This window comes from Delphinapterus leucas, chromosome 4 (genome assembly GCF_059928025.1).
Source record: "Delphinapterus leucas isolate spDelLeu-1000000601 "Yukka" chromosome 4, BTC_Dleu_Yukka2, whole genome shotgun sequence".
Lineage (NCBI taxonomy): Eukaryota > Metazoa > Chordata > Mammalia > Artiodactyla > Monodontidae > Delphinapterus > Delphinapterus leucas.
The window spans coordinates 29,135,629-29,152,268 of record NC_143132.1 but is presented as its reverse complement, the minus strand read 5'-3'; the positions used below and the strand labels follow the sequence as shown (position 1 = coordinate 29,152,268).

The 16,640-nt window shown below is 38.8% G+C and overlaps 1 protein-coding gene and 1 pseudogene across 2 annotated transcripts in view; both read right to left on the bottom strand.

The window, feature by feature from the left end:
* Positions 1-7,832: 7,832 nt before the first annotated feature.
* LOC111174966 (glucose-6-phosphatase 3 pseudogene) lies at positions 7,833-11,719 on the bottom strand (annotated as a pseudogene).
* Positions 11,720-14,539: 2,820 nt separating this feature from the next.
* The window catches only part of SAMSN1 (SAM domain, SH3 domain and nuclear localization signals 1), a 109,034-nt gene continuing 106,933 nt past the window's right edge, over positions 14,540-16,640 (bottom strand). For both annotated transcript variants that reach the window (XM_089910383.1, XM_022576853.3), the window contains one exon: positions 14,540-15,406. In XM_089910383.1, coding sequence (XP_089766509.1) covers positions 15,204-15,406 — 203 coding nt within the window. In that variant the 3' untranslated portion in view covers positions 14,540-15,203. The remainder of the gene's footprint in view (positions 15,407-16,640) is intronic.

The following is a 16,640-nucleotide window of genomic DNA, read 5'->3' as shown; positions in this document are numbered from 1 at the left end:
GTTATAGGATGGTGTTGCTATTATAGTCTTTGGTATTTGTCCTGCCTCCCCAGCTAGATTGCAGATTTATTGAGAGCAAAGACCACATACCTTATGATTCTGTATTCCAAGAGTCTAATAGAGTTTTACTTATCTAGAAAGTGCTCAATTAATATTTGCTGGAATGCTATAGGTAGGGCAATAGACACATTTCCCATTGCAAGCTCACCATAAAGGCAACAAATGTAAGTTTACTTATTGAATTTCCTAATTCATGAAACAAGCTTAATGTAGAAATACCTATTTTTCTTTTATAATAATTTAACTACTCTAAAGATGCGTTATTCTGTTTCCTTTATATCAAAAGATATATTTAGGTCTTTTAGATAATATCATAGAGGTTAGTCTGTGATATTATGCAGGTGTAGGGTATTTCAAGATTAAAATGACTTTAATTCATCTAAAATAACAGATTTGTTGGATAACTGAATTTTTTCTTTATCAACATTTCAGTACACATTAAAATGTGGGCAGCTTCCTAATTATTGACAAAAGATAGTAGATTTTTATTAATAGAAGTTTGTATTCTGCCTGATTCATATCTCAGAAATGCACTTATAAACCTTAAATTTAAATAATTAGCCTAGGTTTTGAAGAATTTGGGGGCTTTGTTCAGGGAAACCTACCCTAGACCTCTAAAAGCATAGTAAACGCAACATTTATAAAGGCAGTGTAAAAGAGACACTCTATGAAAATCTATATAAATCAGGGTCCCCAGAGTCCTTTTTAAGACTCAGGATAAGGATGTAATTTCTCTCATTAAACTCCCTTGGTATGAATATGATAGTTCAATATTTCTTAAATATTTAATGAATTATTATTTCCTACAAGTTTTGAGTGTTTGGACAATTGAAGCTTTGTTTGGAATATAAGTCTGGCTGTGTGGGGAAATGGGTAATTATAAATGCTTGACACTGTGTCTAGAAAACATCTGGGAGAAATCATTTCTATGCTTTAGAGAGGCCAGGAAGGACGTTTAAGGGGATTCTTTATGGTATAAATTTGAGAGTGCCCAATGAGGGTGTTTCTTCATTCTTAAAGTATAATTACTATTAAAAATAATATCACTAATACAAATAATGAAACTGACAGAGGTAAAATGCTGCAGAAATCATGCTAGGTGTCTTACTTGTTTAAGCTACAACTCTGCAATGGAGGCATTAACCTCTCTTTCTACATTGGAGTAAGCTAGAGCTTAGATGCTTAAGAGCTGAAGCAAATACATGTTGAAACTAAGTCTGATCCCAAATCTCTCACATTTCAAAAATGCATGTTCTTAAGTTGCTTAATGTTGATTTCCTGTGCTGAGGAAAACTTATTTTTTCTTTTACTCTCTAAAATATAGGTAGATCTTCGCATACTGGTTCTGGCGCTGTCTCTCCAAGGAGCTTCCAGTAACTGCCAGTCACATGGTGACAGTTATGCTTGATTAAGCAGATCCAGTAAGTACTTGATCGACTTTTTCCCATAAATGCTGACATTCTGCAGCCAAAGGGAAAAGAACACTTGCCATTATTCTAAGCACTCTGGCCCGCGCTCTTGTCCCTACCAATAATACCTGGCTCTGAGTTTCCTAAGACTAGTGTTACCAGATTCTTAGACTCAGCCCGATTCCAGGGTTTCTGTCAAACATTTCCTTGGGCAATTTGAATTTTTGAGGTCTGTAAATCCTACAAGCAGACAGGTGATGATTTATGAGATTTGCAGAGGTGTTTGTCAAAGGGTCATTGTTGCCATTGGTCATTCTATTCCTGATAATTCATTGCTATCGATTTTGAAGTCTTTAAAAGGTTCCAGAATTCTCTAAAAATACATAGGAAAGAGTGCTTTGAAAATTATAAATGTATGCTATTATGAGAATCTAAACAATCTCACAAGATAACACGAATAACACACTGATTTATAGTCCACTAAAAAGATGAATTTAGCGATGTTTTTCAAAAGATGGATCAGAATCACTTAATGAGCTTGATACTGCTCTGGGCCCTATGCTCCCTGCCTCAGACTATTATACTCTCAAACACAGAGTATTAGGGGAATGTAAGTGGCTTAAGATAGTAAAATTTAATTTTATGTGGTACTCTAACTTGAGACAAGCAGCATTCCTGAATGGCTCTCTCCAAATATGACTCAGGGGTTCAGACTTTTCCTGTAGTCTCCACAATTCAGAGTTCTATAATTAAGAGTTCATTGCTTCCAGGTATATAGATAACGGGGTGGGGAAGCACAGAAAAGAGTAAGGAAAACCTAGTGAGGGGAGGACATGAACCTCAAAGAAGGATCTTATGGTCCAGGCCTTAACTTTGCCCAGAACTGGTTACTTGGATTGAATGCAAGAGAGCTCATAATATGCCCAGGAGCCTAATAGACACAGTTTGGTGAACACATAGCATTTTCTCTGCCTCATAGATTATGTGAGTAAAGCTGGATAGAGCAGAGAAAAGCAAAATCAAGTAAGCATGAAAAACTTTGACCATAATAGAATTTTAATGGGTGCCCAACAATGCCTTCATAGTTAATATAGGCCAGTGCAAAGAATATATGATCATAATGTGACTTTTAGGCAGATTATTTTCATTTTTATAATCTATAGTATGGTCCTTGGGAGAATGCAGACGGGGACTACTGATAAGGAATACCTGAAACCAGGGTGGGCTTTATGGGCATGTAACCTGTGTTATTGCACAGGGCTGTGCTCTCACAAAGGCCCCATATTCAGGTTAATGCTCTCCTATTGCTGTCTTAAAATTCTTAATAATTTTGAACAAGGGGCCTTGCATTTTCATTTCACCCTGGGCCATTATTCTAAGCACTCTGGCCATCTTCTATTGTGTATCTGGTCCTACCTGAAACTCATGTCTTACCAGAGACTAAAACTAGGCTCAATGAAAAAATGAAGGTACAATCTTTAACATGAAGTTAATGCTAACTGACCTTAAACTTAAAGAAGGCAAATTACAATGGCAAAGCTGTATGTGTGTGTGTGTGTGTGTGTGTGTGTGTGTGTGTGTATGCGTGAACATGTGCCCATGCAGGGTGTTTTTTTTTTTTAGGACAAAGTTTATTGGGAGCAATTTGTTTTAATTGATATTCATCGAGCATCATTCCATTGTTTATTGTTAGCTACTCATGTGAAGAGTTGGTTGATGTCTATAGCACAAACATTTGTTTCAGATAAATGGGCATTTCAGTTGGGTAGGTTTTAATTAAGCAACCTTTATTGTACAAGTAGTTGTTTTTGAAACCATGAGAAAATTACTATAATTTGCTAATTCTGTTATCCAGAATCTGAAAATGCTGAATCTTGTCTACTATAACCTTGAATATGATTTTGACCATGAATGACCCAAGCATTTGGCAGCAAAATAAGGAATAAGAAACTTTTCCAACGTAATGCATTAAATTATTTTTCTACTGCATATACCTAGGCAGAGTTTAACTCTTCTCAAGCTCATAGAATTCTTTGATTCTGAAATGAAGGATTTATTTTTAAATCCTGCTTCCACGCCACTTGCCTATAGCGCCATTCTAGCATATCACATTGCATAGGGATTTATTTATTTACACATTTGCCAAGGGAGCACACTAAACTCTTAACTCCTTTAGAACAGGTGCTGTTGCCATTCATCTTGCTATTCCCAGAGCTGAGAAGAGTTTCCAGGCACCTAGAACATGTTCAATAAACATTTAATGAAGAAACTAAGAAATCGTGATAAAAATATCATTTTTCTTTCAGCAAAATAAATATTTCCAAGTCTTAAAGGAAGATTTTGGTCTTAATGAAACCAAAATCAGGATTTTTTGTTTTGCAAGAACATTTTAAACTATGCTCTTTAGCCCATAACAGCTATGTTTCTTCCAGGTGGGGATGAAAGAAAGCATACTCTTATTAAGTGAAATCTTAAACATCTTAAGGGTAAAAATAGTGTGTACTTAACTGTCATATTCAGAAATTCATTATGTTATTGAAGGAGGTTTTTATCCTGTTTAAAACAAAAAAAGCTTGCTTGAATACATTCACACAACACATGTACAAATAAAGAAGAATACTGTATATATAGTTTTCAAAGGATATGTATGTTGATATACTTTTGCATTAAACTTGCTGCTAATAATATAATTGTTCCCATGCTCTACTAGTAATGACCATGAATAGGGGTCACTATGCTTTTGTTTAAGGCTGAACATGGTTTAGTTCAGCCTTACTGTATTAGTATTAGTTTCCTGTGGCTATAACTAACACAAAATCCATAATGTAAAACAACAGAAATTTATTCTCTCCTAGTTGTCTAGGGCGAAAGTCCAGGACCAGTATCACTGGACCAAAATCCAAAGCATGTCTGCAGGGTCACACTTCCTTTGGAGGATCTAGAGGAAAATCCATTCCTTGCCTCTTCCAGCTTCGGGTAGCTGCTAGCATTCCTTGGCTTATGAAGACATCGCTCCAATCATCAAAGCCAACATCTTCAAATCTGTGCTGTGTCTTCACATTGCCTTCTCTTCTTTGCATGTCAAATCTCCTTCTTCCTCTCCCTTATAAGGACACTTGTGATTGCATTTAGGGCCCACCCAGATAATCTAGGATAGTCTCCCTAACTTGAGATCCTTAACTTAATCATGTTTGCAAAGACCCTTTTCCCAAATAAGATAACATTTACAAGGTCCCATGGATTACAATCTTCTGTCTTTGGGGGCAATTATTCAGATTGCTACTTTTTCCCTGTTCACTTTTGCATTAATGACTATGTAGTGGGATTCAAATTGATGTATAATAGTGTACATTTCTCTATGCTCACCGACACAGAAACGAGGGTGCTGTATAAGTGAGTGTTGAAGAACTGTAAACTAAATAACACTTTAAGGAAAATGCTGCCTAAAGAAGCAGGCTTTGGCAAGTAGAGCTCAGAAAGGGAGCTCATAACTTCATGATAATACCTCACATAAATTAATGTTAATTGTCTCCCCCAAAGCAAGGCAATTAAGCAGGTTATTGCACCTACCTCTAGAATTTATTTTGGTATTTCTTGTGGTCCTACCTTTTCAATGGTATTTTACTTTTTACTTTTTACCCACCTCCTTGACAGTCCTTTCTGGTATATTTCATCTGTAAACGTAACAAGAGGAGGAAATAAATGACCAAATAAGCACTGATAAACTCTGCAGCAATCAAAGATAAAAGGCTCTAGAAAGACATCAGCATGTGGAGTTTCATTAGGAAACACAGTTCCTAACAAATGGAAAGAATAAGTGTGTCTACATTCCCTCGTTATGGACAGCTAAACTGTCAGTGACCTTGTCACTAACCAGGGAGGAATTCTCTATTTCATTTTTTCCACTGTGTTGAGGTAAGACCCTCTGAACCATGAAAAAGAGGTTTTATTCCTTCAACACATTTTATTCATCTCCTACCATGACAGATATCATGTACAAAGCCCTGGCTAATACAATTGCTTTCTTTCTCCCTGTCAATAGCTTTCCATGTAATTTTTAAGTCTTCAGAATTTTGCAAAGTTGTGTGCTTGGTCATTTACAACCGAACCAAGGTCACAAAAAGACAGCTTAGTTGGAGGGGGGAAAAAAGGAAACAAAAAAAGAGTGCAAAGAAGTTACATAAATGTCCTCTAGCACGTTCCCTGTTCTGAGGGCTAATGTACTGTAGCAATTCATCAGTCATTCTAATAGTCTTTTAGCTTCTGTCTGAAAGCCTACTAAATGCTAACATCTTAAATGTTTAATATTCTAAAACATATTTTCATTAATCATGCAAATTATCTGGGCATCCATATTTTACAATAACTCTCTTCAGAGATTGAGGCCTTAGGCTTTGTGTATGAGAGACCCATGTTAGTGAATGATATTGTAGATGAAATATAACTTAAAGAATTTTAGCAATGAAAAGTTGCTAGTAAAGTTCCAGTAGCTATGTGCCATCATGTTTATTAAAAAAACAAAAATTATATTAATGTCAGATACTTCTGATTAGGCAGCAAGCAGTGAAAATATGCACTAGCTTCATTCTATTCTATTACGTAGTTGGTGGATGGATGTTAATGTTGGTAGATGGTATATTGTCCTAATAGAAATGACACTATGTTTCATAGCAAAATGGACTGTGGGCTCAGTTGTTAGAAAAGAATAGAATATGAGTTCCTTGCAGTTAGGTTGGCCTGAACTTCACCATGAAAATCTCCATTTATGTTTTGCCAGTCACCCCAATTCCAAGGATTCTTAGTTGCTTGCGAAAAGGAGAAATATGTGAGTGGGCCCCATGAAACAGATGAATGAGGAATTGAAAGAGTAAAGGGCATGAGTTTTGGTAATGTTAGTGGAAATGCTTTACCCTGAAGTTATTTGATTGTCAGCAGGGATGGAGGTTGGTCCTGAAATAGATAGAAGTGACCTGTGACTGTGTAAATGCAGTTGCACTGGACTAACAGAGCAGTGCTCATTGGGCTCAAGAACATGACCTAAGTAACTGGAGGTCATGAGCAATTGTGGTGGATCAGTGCACTAATCCAGCTCCCAACAGGAGACAGATGGCACAATAAAATTAGGATAATTCAAGGAAGGCTTATTTATAAAGGGACTAATTACAAATGTAGGGGAACCATTAAGGGCTGTGTAGGTAGTGAGAGCTAACAGCCACAGAGCTGTTATTAAATATATGCCTCAGGAGACAAGAGAAAGGAGCAGTTATCAGAATTTGAAGGAAAGAGAGTCATTACAGAAAGCCACCTTTGGGGGACCGTTGATTCAGGGGGACCGCCAGCACAAGGTGATCTCATGGAGAAAACAAATACCCTGACTTCACTCCCCTCTCTCCCTTCAGTCTCCTGATGGGACTTTCCATTCATTGAGCCTAACAGGAACCTAAAGGCACAGGTCAAGAATGTGATCCATACAGGTTAGCTTCCCTGAGTGGATACTAGGGATTCACAGGTGGAGAGTGAGGGTGACATGGGAAGTCAGAAACATCTAATTTTAGTATGAATACCACTTCTTTAGTTATCTGACCAAAATTCATAACCACTCTTTTTATGTTTTTCTTATGTTTCTTTTTTTTAAAGCACTTCTTTTATGGCTAGTTTCTTTCACAATATCACCTGATACTATATTCATTATCTTAACAAAATTTCTAGTAGCAATGCTGCTTCCTCAGTACAAAAGCATTAACTACCTTAGCCTCTGAGTAATCAGATATTTTTAAAAAAAAACCCCCCTAGCTAGATTCTGAACTGGTTTGCAAGGCAGAAATAGAGACACAAATGTAGAGAACAAGTGTATGGACACCATGGGGGAAAAGGAGGGGTGGTAGGAACTGGGAGATTGAGATTAACATATATACACTAATATGTATAAAATAGATAGCTAATGAGAACTTGCTGTATAGCATGAGGAACTCAACTTCGCTGTACAGTAGAAACTAACACAACATTGTAAAATAACTATACTCCAATTAAAAAAAAAAAGTACCTAGGGGAGAAAAACCACATAGCTAAATGCCATCCAGACAGTTCATTATTCTGAACTTTATTCTGAATATTAATATACAGTTTGGTATAACAGTGTGCTTTTAAATATCTGTAATCTGTACTGCTAAAGGAACACGGAAGTCTTCACTTTTTTACATAGTTTGTCTTTTTTTTTCCAGAGCTGTGGAAAGCCTTTATTAGGGCTCTTCTCAGCCCCTCACAGTGTTATAGGAACCACTGGTCTTACTGTTGCCTTTGCTCTTTGGGGACTTGGGAGGAAAGGCAGGAGGAAGACCAGCCTTCCTGGGAGAGAGAAGGCCCTTATTTGGGCCTGAGACCAGGCGGTGGGAAAAGTAGAAAATTCAAGATGAGAGGGGCCTGTTGGGGGCTGGAAGGGGATGGGGCTGCCTCCCAGATTGTGGAGGTCATGGAGTGTGGGCTTTGTGAGAAGGAGAGTGGCAGTAGGAGGCGCCTAGAGTAGGAAGCGCGGATGGGTGGTGCTTCCTGGGCACTGAATGTGTGCACCAGCCAGGGCACGAGGGCCAGGACCAGGCATGGCCAGAGGGTGTGCTTGAGGAAATTGAAGATGTAGAAAAGGCTGGTCTGAGGGGGTAGCCCAGCCAGTCCAGGGGGCCCAGCAGCCCCGTGGACAGCACAAGGCAGGCTAGCTTCAGGCTGTATCCCAGGTATGCCCTCTGTACCTGGGCATAGCAGGGAGAGTGCACGGTGATGCCCAGACCCAGGGCGGCCCCTGAGTCATGGCTCAGGGAGGCAAAGGGCCGGCTGTCCAAGTGTACTCACTGAAGCCGCTCACACCACTTAGACGCCAGGTTGATGGACCAAGAAAGATCCAGGCCCAGTGTAAAGAGAGTCCAACAGATGAGGCTGGCACCCAGCAAGAGGACCAGCGAGCTCAACCCATAGAAGCTTAGCTCCCGCTCTATGGGCACCTGGGGGTGTGGTCATCAGCCAGCCCAGGACAACACCAGTTATTAGGCCAGCCAACACCTGGTGAGGGAAATGTGGTGAGAGGAAGACCTGGGACAAGCCAGCCGCCAGCAGGAAGGTGCAATAAGCCAAGCTAGGTATCACTCTCACCCAGTGGCTGTAGGTCCAAGTGGCCACCTGGGAAAAGATGGCCATCATTATGGGCCAGAGAGCTGCTCCTGTGATCTTACAGTGTCTGGAAGGGCTGCCTAGACCAGTTTCACAAGAAGAGGGGAACTGGTGAACCTGGGCTGGAGCCTGGCTGTAGTACCCAGACACATGGACCCACCGAAAGGGCTTGCCTCTAAACAGAAACCACATGAAGACAAGGTCAAGCCACTTGGTGATGAGGCTGATCCAGAGCTCTGCAATGCCCACCCAGCGAGAGGCCTAGTAGGCCGCAGGGAAGTAGAACGGAAAAAAGCCAGAAAGTTGACCCAGAGCCACACGTTCTCTAACCAGGGCAGCTGGTTCTGCAGCGCCTCGGCCATTGCGATGTCCTCGTCCAGTGTGGACTCTGTGGCGACCAAGGGGCCGGCCCGGCCAGGGTTTGATCAGAGGGTTGGTGATGTGTCCAGGGTCCCTCCTTTGCTGCTGTGAAGATGGATATGTAATATCAAGGGCCAAGATTCCTTCCAGACCAGAGCTTTCTCCTCCAGCACCACTACCCTCCTAGATATTTCGAGATCTCTTGGAGAAAAGGCTAGGGACAACCCAGGGAACCAGGCATCCCAGGCCTGTGCTGAAGCAGGACCCTAAGTTTGCACACACAGCTGGCAAATCGGTCCATGCCTTCCTTCCCCAGCCCAAGACTCTCTTGCTTGAATTCATCTGCTGTTGATTTGGAGGCTGACAGATAAGCCTCTTGATTTTGATGGGTCACCCCCAAAGGCTTTAGAGTTCTTACACATAGAAGGAGTTGATGAATTGCAAACAAGTATGAGTCAAAGTCACACTTCCTCCCAGTTCTAAGCTCGCCTTGCCCCTCCCCCTTTCCATAGTTTGCCTTCTAATTATATTTGTCTAGTAAAATATTTAACCATTTCTTCCTGAATCGTGGATTCTAAGGTACAATAAAAATCCAAAGGGAAATATATTTGGTGTTATATAGAGAGACAGACTTTTTCCCAGAGCATTTTCAATGATTACTGCAGGAATGAATGAGTAAAGGTTTCAAGAATGAATAGAGGCAGAAAACCAACTTACTATTATACATAAGTCTCTGCAGCCCCCGGGTACAAGTACTTCTGTATCTCCTTTTGTTGAGTTCTCTACTTTTTTTTATGAATATGCATATTGGGGAAAAAAGGCTTCCATCTGCTCTCTTTTAGCTGATTCTATCACATTTTTGAACTGTGCATCATTATGGAGCTTCAGAGAAAGACGATCCTTTACATTACATATGGATATAAAGGAGAGAAGGAGTTGATGAATTGCAAACAAGTATAATTTATATGGACAAAGTGTGCCAGAAGTGCTTTTCACCCCATTTTACTCTGCAAATGGAATGATTCCTGCCCATTCACTTGGCCTAGTGCCCAAGAACTCAGAGAGGAAAACCATGCCTTTAGCCTATGCATCAGGATTTCACCTCATCCCTGTGAGGACATGGTGCTTTGCACTCAGGCTCACCGGGGCCCCCAGAGGTCAAAAAAAAAATCTCTGAACATACTAATGTTACGTTTTTTAGGTTCTTTTGTCTTGGCTTCTTAATTTATAATATCACACAGACGCACTGATACTCTGTGTATGTGAGAAGTTTGCGTGATGGAGTAGGAAAGGGGGAGTAATGGAAAGCTCATATTTTCCTGGTAGCCTCTCTTTGCTCTTTGATTTCCCATGATAGATCATTTGCTCAGATGCCCGTAAACTTTGCAAATATTTAAATCTTACATTTAGGGTATCTTCCTAAGGGCTTCTTTGTTGACTATAGCACACTCGGCTGTGACTCTATACTGTAAAGACCAGGGCCTAAGGTGCAGTAATAACCCCAAACCTTTTATTTATTTAATATAGACATTCATTTATATACTTAATCATTTATTCTTCAAAAATGATTATCCCTATCATGTGCCAAGAGTGAGGAGTCAGAGCTAAATACAATATAGCCTCTCCCTAAACTGCCAGGAGTAAACAAAGAAATAGTCTGTCGCGACAAAATGGTCATGAATCTGTAAAGGTCTGTTAAATCACCTGACTCTCTCTCATTGCTGCTGGACAGCACATTTGTCTTAGCCCTCTGGCATTTGTGTCTGAAGAATTTCATATCACTACAAAACCATGCCAGTATTATGGTAGCATGTGCACTGCTTTGATTTTTATGTTCAGATATCAGTTTTTATGCACATACTGCATGCATTGTGTTGGTGCTTTGAACACATTATCTCATTTAATTGACAAGATAACGTGGAATATTAGTACTATAATTATATAGATTTTGTAGAGGGAAAAAGCTAAGCTCAGAGAATAAGTGACCTACCCAAAGTCACACAGTCCTCAAACCAGGATCTCTGGTCAATGTGTTTAGGTCAACACTGGGTGTGATGAGATGAATTCAGTAGTAAGATAGGCGGTAGCATAAAGTGAGGGTTACTTCTGTCTTATTTCCATAGCCAAAAAACCTGGTCAAATTTAGAAACTGCTGTTCTTTTGCCTGTATTTAGTCCCTATTCATTTTGCTTTCAACCTTCACATAATTTTAGCATGACTTCCCACTTTTATGAAAGAGTACTTGAAGTCTGCATGCTGATGGGTTATACAATTTTCTTTATCGGTGGTGGGGAGATGGAAGTGGTTGTGTGTGTGGGGTGATGAAGTATCTAAAATTTCATCATACTATTTTTCTCAGAACTTACGCCTGTAACGGAAGTTTCTCAACATGAAATGTCATCAATTTGGTCTCACTCAGGAAGTTGCAAGGCACTTGGCTGTAACCTCAGAGAATTGGACAGTGTCTAAAAGCTGAAAATTTTTAGCTCGCTGTCATTTTAGAAGTTTCAAAAGTTATTTTATTTCTTAATGAATTCTTTTTACAATTTAATTGATTTAAAAAAGCTTCTGATAAAATACTTCAGGGTGAAGATACATGCCTGTTTATATCAGCAATAGAATGGTGGGGGGGAGGAAACCAGAATTTAAATCATCTACTTTTTGCTCTTATCAATAAAGTATTATAAAGATTTTATCCATTTACCTGAAATGAAATTTCTCTAACCGTGCATACTGTCACAACAAACTTGAATCTGTAAATATAGGCTATCCCTGGGATCAGAATAATCACTGCATTCCAGAATGGTTTTACAACCTTTCTAAACTGAGAGACTCAGCTGGTTCCAATGCAGAGGCTGTGGCGAGATTGTGATGCAGATTATCTGATCCAAAGGGTTTTTATGGCATAGTCTTGGGCAGCATATATATTCCATGTCTAAATATTGTTGAGTGATTAAATAAATGAGTGAGACTGGTTCTCTCACCAGGTTTCAGCCTAAGCCAGTGTAATCATCTGGTAAACATTAAAATGTCAATCCTTGAACCACCTTCACATCTACTCTTAAAAGACTCAGACTCGTGTCTCTCTCCCAAGCCAACAGTGGAAGGTCTAAGTCTCTCAACTACCTCACAACCTTGGATGACCTATTTATTGCCTTTCCACTCCTCTTTATCCAGCTTTCCATGGTCAAGAGAAAAACCTAAGGAAGGTGAGGCTAGAGCTGCAGGGATGGAGTAGGTAAAGTAAAGGCAGCAGTGCTCCCAACATGTATTTCTGCTAGAGTGTCCTTTTCGGTGCTGTGCTCCATGATGGGGCCATCCTACCAGCAACTGCAACCTCAAGGTGTCTTCACTTTCCTCCTTTCTTCTCTCTTTGCATGAATCCAAGTTCTCTTCCTCTGCTTCAGTCTCCTCAAGGCCTCTGCAGCACTTCTGCTCAAAAGTATTTCCCTAAATTCTTGATTGGTACCTTCATTTTGAAGGGATTGAAGTTGTGGCTGAGTATGTTTCACAGGTGATATCCACCATTTTATAATCAGGAAGTTCCTTATATGCTTCCCAACCTACAATTTCTGGGCATCTTCATAAAGAAGCTATACTCTCTTGACCTCCCTGAGGCAGCAGGTTGATTAAAGTTTAAAAATTATGGTCAGTGGTTGTGCTGTGTCCAAGGAGGCCCTAGAATAATCTCTTTGAGGTAGTAGTCCTACCAGGAGTGGGGCCATGATGGAGCCAGCATGTTGGAATTTTGAAACTGAAACATGATTTCCTGCTGTGGAGAGGGAAGAACAGAAAGAGACATGTGCTTTACTCCTGACCTGGGCACTACATCTGGGATTAACTCTCATGGATCTGGAAAAATATGATAGAGATTAACAGTGTAATATTGTCCCCAAGAATTTAAAATAACACTTTGTGTTTCCTGATTTTTCCTAAGGCGTTATGTTTTATTTATTTAAAAAAACTTTTAGGTCACTTTGGAAGGCATTTACCTATAGATTTAGTAGATTGATTTAAACATAAATATGGAATGTGCTGTATGGGAATAATTGTTATATTTAATGCCCTCCAGCGAACAATTCCTAAATGCCCACTCTGTACCTGGTATTACACCAGAGATTAAAAAGACTAAACAAAATAATCTCTGTCACAAGGAGATTACAGTCTCATGTAAGGGCAAGTGTCATAATAAATAAAGTGTAACGTGATAAGTGTTGTAATCAACAGAGGTACAAGTTGCTATGGAAACACAAAGAGGGGAACGCCAAAGGGAATCATGGAAGGCTTCACAGAGTTAAGTGACTTTGGTGGTGAGTCTCAAGACAGAAAACAGAGGGTGGCTTCTGGATATAGAAAATAGCAGGAGCCACTCCAGGAAAACAAGTAACATAAGAAAAGTTGCCAAGGGGATAGTGAATTCAGGGCATTGCAAGTAGATTATTTTGGCTGGAGAATGTAGAGTGAGAGTGGGAGAGGAAAGGTATGACTCATAGAGCAGGTTAAAAATTGTTGGGAAGGATTTTCTATATCCCTGAGGGTTTAAATATTATACTAAAGACAATGAAAAGCCATCAAAAATTTTAGGCTGGGAAGTATGTGATTTAACTTTGTATTAGAAGCTCTTTCTGGAGATCATGTGGAGGATGGATTAGAAGGTAGGGCATTGACAGAATAGAAGTCAGTTGGAAAATTATTGCATCATTTCACACATGAGATTATGAGGTTCCAAAGCAAGACAGCAACTATGGGAATAGATAGAAAGCCATGAATATGAAAGCATTTCTAGAGGTAGGATCCATAGGGCTTGATTACTTATTGAATCTGTATGAAAAGGATACATGTGAGATGAAGCAAGAAATTATTTTCCGCTTTGGGTAACTGGCAAGAAGTTGGTACTGTTAAAGAGAGAGGTAGATTGGCAATAAAACAAGAGAGACAAATTTGCAGAGAAAATCAAGAATTTAGGTAAGTTGAGTTGAAGCTTCCTAGAGTGCAGTGAACTGAATTGTGCCTCCCCCCCATCCCCTTAAATTCAGATGTTGAAGCTCTAAACCCCAGCATATGGTATTTGGAGATGGGGTCTTTGGGAGATAATTAGGTTTAGATTAGGTCATGAGGGTGGGGACCTCATGATGGGATTAATGCCCTTATAATAAGAAACACCAGAGAGCTTGCTGTCTCTCTCTGCCATGTTGGAGGCTATCTGCAAGCCAGGAAGAGAGGTCTGACCAGAACCCAACCATGCTGGCAACTTGATCTTGGATTTCTATCTTCTGAAACTGTGAGAAATAAATTTCTATTGTTTAAGCCACTCAGTCTATGGTGTTTTGTTATGGCAGCCTGAGCTAATACATACAAGTATTTAGGAAGTTGGATAACACAGATCTGGGTTCAGGAGAGAGACTGAGGTGAGGTAATTGATTTGGAAATTGTATATATATATATATATATATATATATATGTGAGAACTGACTATAAAACCTCGTCTGATAGGAGATATTTTGTCTAAAGTTCTAAGATGAATATACTTTAAATAACACTAGTCTGGAAAATACCAAATGCACATAGTTCTTTTTATTATTAAAATTAGGGTATTTCAAAATTAAAAATATTTACACTTAAAGATGAAGAATCTGTACAATTATTAAAATTAGTTTTACTAAATCAGAATTGACAATATATCATTATCTATACTTTCATACAGACAACAGTGAAGAAATCAACAAAAAATAATTACTAAAACTCCACTGTGGATCAGGATAAAATGTCTCCAGTATTAACTCACACTATGCTTGGACAATTAGTTAAACAGACACACACTCTGTTACTATTCATTCAACAATATACACAAATTCAAAACTGGCAGGTATAAAAAAAGGAAGTTTTTTTTTTTTTTTGCAGAATCATTTTGCACTTATAAAATAAAGCCAAATAAGGCTTATGTCGCACATACCAAAAACTTACGCTATCCTTTTTCTGATACAGGTAAGTGAAATATTAACACGTAGCATTTAAAATGATAAATATACATATTATTTACAATAATTGGGAGCATTAGAGATATGAGCTTTTATGTACAATCATTCCTATTAAAACATTTTAACTTCAGGTTGTATCTGCAAATACTTCCCTTCCTCTCCTTTTTGATCTTTTATTGATAGCTCAAGAAGAGTTAAAATAGAACACATTTGTAGATGTAGAGTTGATAATATGTATTCAGTCACTTGGCTCTGTGATAGTAATCTTCTGTACCATGTTGGACAGATTTTCAGACTCCAGATCTTCTTTACCATTATCTGAATTTTCTGATGAGATATAACAACCAGAGTCCCTTGGGCAGTCATCTAACTGTGACTTATTTAAGGAGATGTCTGGGCTTAAGAATAGGGACACGGATTCATTTTCTTGCTCCTGAATAGCTGTAAATGGAAAAGAGGGCAGCAGTTAGGCAAAGCCAAGAAAAGTTTTGTTCATATACTCATTCATCTTTGAGCTATTTTAACTGTTCCAAACTTGACTTCATTACAATTGAAAATTCTGTAAGTAAACAATATGTTTGTTTACTATAAAAGAGTAGTTTGAACTCAAATATTCAAACCACTGTTTTCTTAGAAGACAAAGTTTTCCCTTTGTTGCTCACTTGCAGTTTCACGGAGTTCATGTGAATGGCTTACATAAGTGAAGATCAATATGGACTCTCATTTTACATTAATAACAAGTTGCCAAAGAAAGCAGATTGCATCCACAGTGTGACTGATGCCTTGTCCAAATACTCCTTAAAGTAACATTAGAAGAAGTCATTTGTAGTTTAAATGTACAATCCAAGTCAGTAGTGATCTTCTCGAACAGTTCTAGAATCATGATAATGTGGATTAATGAATAAAAAATCACTATGGGCAACAATGTACAGTAGGATTTCAATAACCTAGAATTTAACTAATAAAACTTAAGAGTATCCAGAGTTTTCCTGTGTTTGCATTCATCAGAAAAGTAGACATAGAAACCAAGCTGCTTTTATTTTTTTTAATTTTTTGGCTGTGCCACATGGCTTGAGGGATATTATTTCCCCCACCAAGGATTGAACCCGGGCCATGGCAGTGAAAGTACCGCACCAAGTCCTAACCACTGAACCACCAGGGAATTCCCCAGGTTGCTTTTAGATAGAAACACTATGTCCATTGAATCTGCCCTTTATAGTTTGTCTGCTACTTCTTTGTTTATAGTTCTGAATAACAATTATTTATATTCAGAGTGGTAATTCTGTGTCATCAAGGCAGTATTCTGGATTCAACAGGCATTATCTTTTTAGAAAAAAAAATAACATTAGCAATGTAACGAAAGATATTTCTAAAGAACCTAAGCAGCCCTAGTTTTACTCTCCTCAAGAATATTAAGCATCCGTGTTCTCATTTTCAATGTGATGTTTCCTTCTTTGCATTGCCTGACACCAGTAAACACATGTTTCTCTGTACCATGAGATGGGTTTCAAGGAAAGGAGATGGATCTTAGGCTACCACCTCTCAGCTGTATCAGCGTGTTTTGCTATTTCCCCTTCTAACCTTGGGGCTTCTCCACTTTGGACATTTGAATAACCCTACATTGGAAGAACATACATTTCAGGGTGGATTAAGACCTCTGCCTTCAGAGGCTATG